This window comes from Pteropus vampyrus, unplaced genomic scaffold (genome assembly GCF_000151845.1).
Source record: "Pteropus vampyrus isolate Shadow unplaced genomic scaffold, Pvam_2.0 Scaffold219, whole genome shotgun sequence".
Lineage (NCBI taxonomy): Eukaryota > Metazoa > Chordata > Mammalia > Chiroptera > Pteropodidae > Pteropus > Pteropus vampyrus.
Window position 1 is genome coordinate 2,018,500 of NW_011889000.1, and position 9,856 is coordinate 2,028,355.

Genomic DNA, 9,856 nt, shown 5'->3' on the forward strand with positions numbered 1-9,856 from the left:
AGAGATTTTATGGAGGCGACAAGATAACGATGAGGGGTTCTGTGGTCTCGTGCTCTGGTGCTGTGCTTGTGCCTGCCAGGGGTCTGGAAAAGAAAATTACTCTGACATTTCAAAGGTTTGTTATCCTAGATGCACAAAGACAACAGACAAGGAATCACTTGAGGTTAAGATTGACCTTTATCAAGGAAGCTACAGGCCCAGAATGTGACTATCCACCATGATCTGCCTAATTAGGAATTTTAATGTTCGGGGTATCTTGTGTGGTTACTTTTGGTCACCAAGTTTTTAAGGCTTGCCATGCAGGGCTCTGCTGAGCTTGTGAGGTTTAAAATACAATCCCTTTTTTATTCACACCCTCAGTTACTTAAGCAATGTCATCAGAAGCCTGTACCCTGGATTACCTGTCATAGTCCTTTCCATGGGGCTCAGAGACAGTCCCCTCTGTTGAAGATGAAGCATTCTGACTAGTAGCTGATTGCAAGAGCTTTCAGGAGAACATCAGAATAAAAACGATAACTATCTGTGAATGATAAAAGGCTTAAAATGGCTACGATTAAAGATCTTATGAGAGAAACTGAAGTTATGACGATCATATTATGCTGTTATGTCTACTCTCGGGCAAAGCGTGAACAGAAAAGGCATTAAAAAGTTTCTAGGAATTTCATATAATCCCTGAAAAATTTCTATTAAAAAAATTTATTTATGCAAATCTGAGCTACGGAAGGTTAAACATCTCTTTTTATTTGACAATGTTTTTCATTCTATTCAACATATCGAATAAACCTAATTAGTTTAACATCTCTTTTAACTAGATGAGAACAAATCCCTTGAGATTTTTTCAGAGACCCTCTCTGAAATCTTAAAGTCAGTTTGAGATCAGGATTTTATTTAGGATTTGACTTTGGGGAGGCAAAATATCAAAAGTTGTCAAAAATGTCTAAAGGTCTGAGCACTTGATTAACCAGAATCACAGGTCACTGTGAAATAATACTTAGTTATCCACTTAGCCAAAATGACAATAAAAATTTCAAAAGTAAATATAGGATGTAACATGATTATTAAAAAATTAGCTTTTTTGACCTTGAGAACACTCAGTTATCTTATATAATTAAGGATATGATAAAGAAAACGTAAAGCACAGGAAATTCTGATAAGACACAATCTTTATTTCCTAGATACATTACTGAAAAGATAAAGAAAAACCGTTAGCAATCTCTTTTTAAGAAGAGATCAATCACCCAGAAAACTCTGTCCTTTTAGAGGGAGAAAACCAAACTTTAGTTTTGTGTTGGAACACTGTTGATAATAGAACTCCTTTTAAAAAGCTTATAATAAACCATTCAATCTCAGCCAGTCTGACCACACAAGGTAAGACCTCCCCCTTTCCCACCCCTTCCATTCTTTACAACTTTCTATTTCCATTCAAGTTTTTATCCTTCACTTTCCTCTTTCTCATTCTGAAAAGCCTGTTCATACAATCTTGACACTTACTTTAGGACAGAATTATTCTTTCTCTCCTTAACAAAAACACATCTCACACTCCTTGAATAATTTGCATACAGAGTTTTTTCCTTTACCGTTATTATTTCTGGTAGTTTCATTTGGTTATAATTTCAACACTTAGTAATCTCTGTTTTTCAGAGAAAAACTAGAAGGTAGACAATTGTGAATTGCCTGTCACATCCCAGCATTTTGTGCCATATCAGCCAATTTTATGAATATACCATCTCATAACTTCTAGACTTATAGCCTTCTATAGTAAATCTCCCAATGTGGCAAAAGAACATATTTATTAACAGATCCAAGTATCTTTAGTCTCTGTAAAAATAAGAAGCCAAAAATAAGATAAACTTATATTCAGTAATTAATGTTTCAGTTTTATCTTATTTAGAAACAATCTAGATCTTCAACAAATATCTGTTGTTTAACTTAACTTAGTAGAACTTTAATTTCAAATTAACAAAAATATTTTGAAAACTACTTCTAAGCAGACATATTATATTATTATTGAAATATAGTGTCAGAATAATAATATGATTTGGTTAAAATGAATTCTCTGAGTTTTATAATCTTAAACATGTAGTATTAGCTTATTTGACTAGTAAATCCACATAGAATAAAAATGTATGCTCATATCATACTTTGTGCTGTTAACTTATGTCAGTGAAAGAATGTGTAGCCTAAAAGTCTTATAGGAGTTTATTTAAGCCAAACAGACACAATTGCCAGAAAGTAAAATCTCAGTGGATTGGGAAAATGCTCCAGAGAATGGCAGTTTTGCAGCTTATTTTATTTAATTTTTAAATTCTTTAATTAATTTTTATTTTTTAATTTTTTTTCAGTTACGGTTGATATTCAATATTATATTAGTTTCAGATGTACAGCATAGTGGTTAGACATTTATATAATTTATGAAATGATATCTCCAATAAGTCTAGTACCCACCTGACACCATACATAGTTATTATAATATTATTAACTATATTCTCTATGCTGTACTTTACATCCCCATGACTATTTTTTAACTACCAGTGTGCACTTCTTCATCCCTTCTCCTTTTTCACTCAGTCCCCTGACCCCCCCTCCATCTAGCAGCCATCAGTTTGTTCTCTGTATCTATGAGTCTGTTTCTGTTTTGTCTGTTCATTTATTTTGTTCTTTAGATTTCACATATAAGTGAAATCATATGGTATTTGTCTTTCTCTGTCTTGTAGCTTATTTTATACATTAGAATCAAAGGAGGAGACAGAATGGGGGTTACATGAATTCCATTGGTGGTAGATTAAGGGGGCTAGAGAATACAAAGCGGGGAAATCTCTGGGGTTGGATAAAAAGCAAAGCAGAGAGTCACATACCTTTTTTTACGTTGGTGGGTATGGGATAGTTAACATTTACAGTACATGGAAATGGTATGTGGGCAACAGGATAACAATGTGTTCTCGAGCCCCGGCACTGGCGGTCGTGCCTTTCGGGAGTCTGGAAAAGAAAATTACTTTGATGGTTCAAAGGTATGTTGTCTTAGATGCACAAGACAGTGGAGAATTTCAAAGGTAAAGATTGACCTTTGTCAAGGAAGCTGCAGGCTTAGGATATAACTACCCACTGTGACAAGCTTTTAGTTAGGAATTTTTATGTTCAAACCATCCCAAGGGGTTACTTTTGGTCTTTGAGTTTGTGAGGCCCCTTTTGCGGGCTTCCTCTGAACTTGCAAGGTTCAGTATGGCCATTGGCAATTTAGTATTTCCACAGGGATATGTGTTCCAATATGTGACTTAAAACCAATAGGCCTTAATGTGGCTTAACCGTAAATTACGTAGCCAAAGGGGCCTGAGCGATAGATAGTACCTTCCATGATCTCATCATTATCAGTGTTACTGTTCGTGGTCCATGTAACAACAACAATCCCAGAAATATAGTCACTTTCTGAAAATAATTAGTCAGTTACCTAGGATTTTGGCCAATATGATACCAAATAGATGTTTGAGCTTTAAAGAGAATTGATTTGATTGTTTTGAATAATGTGGAGTTCTGGGTATAGAAATTAAACATTTAAAATTAGATTCATTTAAAATAAGATGGTGTCCCAGAAATCTTCTGTTACATGGGAAAGATTCGAGACCAGTCAACTCTTTGTTACTTTGATATGTATAATAAGAATATAGAACATTTATCTAGAATCAGAATAGAAACAGAAACTAAATATGTGCTTTTTTCTGCACATATTTAAAAATTAATATGCTATTTTAATTAGTAGAAAATAACAGCATTTTTTATTCACGATTGAACCAGCCTTTGAGCATTCTTAGGAAAAATATTGTGGGAGTATATTCAGCATAGGGAAATAGAGCACTCTGTGCCACTTTATTTTCATAATGAACAATCTTCAATATGTGGGAGTTGGGAGCAAGTATCCCCGAATCGTGCCATCCTGGCATGCGGATTATTTCGAACTGAAATCAATTAAAGCCCAACAAACTCAAGAAGAGTTTTTTACTTCCCCTTTTTCTTAAAGAGTTCAGATAGAAAAATCTGCTTTAGGAAGAGTCTTGGCATAATCACCTTAAGGATTTATAACCTAGCATTAGATGGGAAGACCCCCAAGCATGTTAGCCTAAATAGTCCCCTTTGTGTCCCACTGTTTCTGAGTTGCCCAGCAAGAATTTTCCTGCCGTGTGTGTTCTGCTCTTCCTCAACTACCTGTAGATCACCTATTCTCACTTGTGAAATATAATATCCCTTCTCTTCTTTTCTCCTTTGTCCAAATATCATATATACCCAGTGTTGCCTCATTGTCTTTGGAATTTTCATGCTTATTTGAATTCTCCATGCACACGTATTAAAATCCTAATTTTCTCCTGTTCATCTGCTGTATGTATGAATAATTTAACCAGCCCAAAGAACTAAAGGTTAAGGAGACCATCTCCCTGGCCCTGACAAATACAGAGTGTATAGCAGTAGAAATCTGTGTTCCTCTGAAGCACACATATAACTGCACATATTTGGAATGGATTTGTCAGACTTTAGAAATAAGAATGCTCCAATAGTATGCTCATCCTGTTAGGAATACATCTTTGGAATTTTAATTCATGCGTCATTTGGAAAGTCTGCCTTGGAATACTTCAAATTCAATCTGTGATTTATATTTGGACCTATTTATAACTATGGTTTCTTTTTTGTAACTAATGGATCCTCATGGTTTTTAAATTCTTACAGATCTCACTCTGAAAATACTTGGTTCAGGTTGCAGTTATAATGGATTGTGGTCTTTCTCTGTACCCTTTTCCTTTAGGAAGTTCTTGAATATAATTGTAACAAGTGCATTTTGTTCTTTTCTCCTGTGGCTGTGGAACTGCCATCAGGTTGGTGGATACTGGGATAAGTCCTGCAGCACCGTGACTCAGTTGAAAGAAGGTCTCAACCGAATCCTCTGCCTGATCCCCTATAATGTGATCAATCAGTCTGTTTGGGAGTGTATCATGCCGGAATGGCTGGAAGCCATCAGGACGGAAGTTCCAGATAACCAGTTAAAAGAATTCAGGGAAGTATTAAGGTGGGTAAGTAGTTTAACGAAGTCACCGTAATTATAATAAGCATGTACTGTGGGCCAGGCACTGTGCTAAGCATTTTATGTAAGCTCATTTACTTTTTAATAGCCCTATAGAGAAATTTCAAGGCCCCAAATGAAATAGTTGCTATGAATTGTACTAAGATGATTTGGAATTGTTCGGAAAAGATTTTGTTCTTGTGGAATAATAAATAGATACACCATGTTGTTTGCTTATTTTTGAACATAATTATGATTTGGATAAAATGAAAAAAGTGCAAATGGAAATGTTTTTAGCTATTGGGAATCAATTCTCATTCCTTAGAAATTCAGTTCCTTCTGTTAAGCCTAATATGAGTATGAATAGGAATACTAATGTTATTAACAACCTCATAAATTACTTATGAGATATCTGTTCCAATGACATAAACATGCTAATAACAGTTCGGACATAGACTAATCTAAAGTGTTTGGCTCCCCAAACAACATGTAGCTAGAAATGCAACAGTAGATCCTAATACATGCCCATTGGTCATTTACTTTTGTTGCTCTGCTTTCCAGCAAAATGTTTGACATTGAGCTCTGTCCTCTACCTTTTTCAATGGAAGAGATGTTTGGCTTTATCAGTTGTCGGTTCACAGGATACCCTTCCTCTGTCCAGGAACAAGCTTTACTGTGGCTTCATGTAAGTGGATGATACTTTTGATCGTTTTGGGCAGTAGTTCCTGACCTGTGAACTTTAGGTGCCCGGGTAGAAGGGCAGGGAGTTCCTGCAGAATTCATAAATCCATATGTTTGCTGAGGACTATCCGTAGACAAATAACTCATATGCATAGATAACTACATTTCAAATATAAGTAGCTATAGTTGTGAGTTATTAATAAAAGACAACTTTATGCAATACTATTATTGAGTTCATAGTAGCTTTTGGTCCTTGTGTATCTTTCCATCAAGAGATACTAAAAGTAGAATAGCTGTCTTGTGGGGTTCTAATAAATCTTTTGATATTTTAAATATGTTCCTTTACTTGGGAAGGTTGAGAGCTACTGATTTAAGGAATAGTTCATGATGTTCACTCAGCCTGGAATGAATCGCTTTCCTGTCTCCATTAAAATTCAACTAAAAAATGATCTCATCTATGAAATTTTCTGCTACTTCACACCCCCATCTTCCCATCAGAATTTATTACTCCTTTCCTTAGTATTCTTACAGGTTCTTGTGTAAATTCTATTTCTGTCTAATATTATAGTTTATTTTTGTCTCTTCTGATTATTAATGCCTTAAGGGCAGGGACGAGGTCTTTTTCATTTTTGAATTTATAACGCCCTTCATCCTTTCTTCACAGCATCTGGCACATGCTTTGAATTTATTTTTCTTTTATTTTTCTTTTTAAATGAAGAAATGATTTAAATTTCCCCTTCAATGTTTAGATTAGTAGAAAATTCTACTAATTTCTCCTTCAATTTTTAGATTAGTTATGGGTGCAGATACATTTCTGTTCCATGAAAGTATGTGATCCCAAAAGCTTTTCAAATTGTGCAGATGCCTTTCTGGGTCCTAAATGCCAGAACAATGTTTTTCACAATTGACAAAGAGTAAAGAGACTATTTTTTTTAAGTCACCTTGGGAACCTAGAATTTTAACTTTTCATCTCCAGTTCTATCTCAATAAGATAATTTCTCATTTTAGTAAAGTCGGTTCTTCCATAGATTGTTAGATGTTGTTACTCAGTTACACACTCTTTGACCTGTGCCACCTGGGGGTGAGCAGACAGGTCTGTAAACCTCTGTCTCCAACGTGGCTAGAACAATTGCAGTTTATATATTTTATGGACTGGGCTTCGACACAGTTTTGAAGGCAGGGTACTACAGTCGAAGGAGGTTTTAAGCCATTGGTCTAACCATTTGGGAAACAGAGTGAACAGTATAGTGATTGGAGTAGATTCATTTATTAATTAACTGTGGAAACATTTATAGAGCATCTTTGTGCCAGTCACTGTAATAGACATTGGTGTACAAAAGGGACAAGAAATGGTTCTTTCCTTATACTTCCTTTTTTCAAGGAGCTCACAGTGGGAGAGATAGTATCAAATAATAAAATATAGTGCTAAGTAATGATTACTCTAATAAAAATATGTACAAATTCTAAGAATGCAGAGAAGAGGGATGATGGTCAATTCTGTCTGAAAGAAAGACGCATCTATTTACAGAAAATTCATTATAGATAAGGTAACTTGATTTTGGCAGAAGGATCCCTGAGCTTGCACTAGAGAGCAAGATGAAGTGGGGCATTCAGACGAGAGGAGGGACAGACTGGAGGGATAGTGCTCACAGATTCTACCAGCCCAGGAGAAGGTGATAGGCTAAGGCACTAGCAGTGGTGTAGAAAGGAGAGGACAGCATCAAGAGGTACTTTGAAGTTTTAACAGAAAGAACATACTGATTTATTGGATGAGGGGAATGGAGAAAAGGGAAGGTTCAGTGATAATGCTGATTTTCTTAGTACAAAAAATTGAGGATGACTGTGCTGACTGAATATGTGGAAAGTTAAATGTCCTTATGTTCAATAACTTTGGAAAAAAATGCTAAATGTGTGTTTTTTTTTTTTTTTGAAATTTAAAAGTTAAAATTGGGGGGGGATATATGCCTTTTTTCCCCAGGTATTATCGGAATTAGACATCATGGTTCCACTTCAACTGTTAATAAGTATGTTTTCTGATGGAGTTAATTCTGTCAAAGAACTGGCGAATCAAAGAAAATCAAGAGTCAATGAACTGGCAGGGAACCTTGCGGCTCGAAGGGTAATTATTGCCACAACTATTTTTGTCTTATTAAGATTTTGTCAATTATATTGGGCCTAAAAATAGCATCATAGTAAATGTCTCTGAAAATGCTTTTTTCATCCCATCTCACTCTGGAACCTTCTAAGCACATTAAATAACAGAAAATATTAAGGTGTGTTTGGTGTAGTCTGTAATCAGTGTGTTTGAGTTTTCATTTTCCTCTGAATTGTTCTCCTACACACACCTATTAGCTATCTCTCATCTTTGATGAAAAAGATTTTTCTTTCTTCCTTTCTGTCTTTTTTTTGGGGGAGAGGGAGGGGGAGCATTTCTCTTGGCAAGTAAGAATTCTTTACCAGCTACTGGGGAGATCACTGCTTCACTTTGAGGATGAGGAGTTTGGATTTTTTTTCCTGTTACGTTTTGGGAAAATATGTTCAACTGGTGGTGACTATGAGTGATGCTGTCACTGTGAACCAACTGAGCCCATTTTATTGATCCCTTTGTACTTCTGTGGATGAGAAACGTCAATATAGTCTGGTCCAAAGTGTATGAAAACTTTTGGAAATTTTGATAATTTTTCTATAGGAGACCTGGTAGAGTTTCTATTGATATACTGACATTCCCAGACCATGATGAATGCTGGAGTGGTTGACCGTCTTCTGAGGGTAGGCAGGGACTGTTCTCAACTCTCTCCTTGTCAAGCTTTTCTGTTACATTTTTCCCACAGGCCCCCAGCCATTCTACCTGTTATCTAGGGGTTAGAAAATATAACACAGTTATGGGATCCTAGCTTGTATTCAGTGCTTAAAAACAATATCTGCCTCATAGAAACCAACTGCCAAACATTTATATTTTGTTTCTTCTGTAACCTTTAATATTATATTAACTTTGTTAGTACTTCATCCTGTGCACTGTATTGACAATTAACAATATCACAGAATCGTGTGAAACAGTTGGGGAAGAATTCGGTATCCTCATTCTACAGCTACTTAATCTGAGGTTCAGTTAACTGAAGGGATTTGCCATAGATAACACTATCAATATCCAGGTATTCTGCTTTTTAATGGGATACTCTTCTTCGTTATTTTAACTATGGTGTTCAAGGAGCTTTCTGGTTATTAAGGATATCTTTAAGAGAGAAAATACCATTTGAGAGTGATGTACAGGTATGTCAGTCACGGTCCTGCTGTAGAATTATCCCAGATGGTTTAAATGAAGAGACTTTCATGGAGACAGTGCCTACAGAGTTATGAGAAAGGTTAAGGGAACAATAAAAGATGATGAGCCTCCTAGAGACCAGCAGCAGTTCAGTAGGAAGCCATTATTCTCCCAGGGCTGAAGGAAAAAGGGGAAGAGTTCCTGGAGCCTATTGGGAACTAAAATTTTAAAGAAGCGCTGTCTAAAGTCACTGTATGGTGATGGAGAGACTGCCAGAGGTGTAGCATCAAGGTAGGCAGGGGGTGGGGAGAAAGAGGTCTACCTCTCTCTCCTCCAGCTTCAGGTCTTTGGCTGGTGCCTCCCCTTAACTGGACATAACTGGAAACCAGCCAGCAGAAGAGAAGAGACTCAGTCTTTGGCACCCTTGGGCGTAGAACAGGGCAGAGCAGTGCAGTGACGGCCTGGGTAGGGTGTGTAGGTTGGCAAATGGACAGTAACCAGTAAGACAGGTTTGACATGTTGTTTTCCCTTGATAGTTTAATAATCATAATACCCAGAAGCCATTTCCTTTAACCAGTCATGTCAATCCGACATTCTGTGCTTATGATTCTAAAACTGATTTTGCAATGTTTTACTTTCATAAGTTCTCATTTTTCAGGTTATGGTTTTAGGTAGATGCAGACAATTTAGTTTAATTGGAAATGTTTGATGGGATGAAACATATAGTGACAAAGATAGCTGCCTTTGTTCTTTAGGGTGCTGATGTTTTTTTATTCGCCTGACAATTAGTCAGAAAGTTTGGATTATTTTATTTCTTACTTTTATATTTTGAGAAGATCCATGGTATTTATTGGCTAAGAAAGGAAATC

The 9,856-nt window shown here is 36.1% G+C and overlaps 1 protein-coding gene across 1 annotated transcript in view; it reads left to right on the forward strand.

The window, feature by feature from the left end:
- The window catches only part of UNC79 (unc-79 homolog, NALCN channel complex subunit), a 185,541-nt gene that overhangs the window by 65,079 nt on the left and 110,606 nt on the right, over positions 1–9,856 (forward strand). Inside the window, 3 exon segments of the mRNA XM_023538367.1 lie at positions 4,860–5,050; positions 5,606–5,729; positions 7,704–7,844. Of these exon segments, the coding sequence (XP_023394135.1) occupies positions 4,860–5,050; positions 5,606–5,729; positions 7,704–7,844 (456 nt within the window).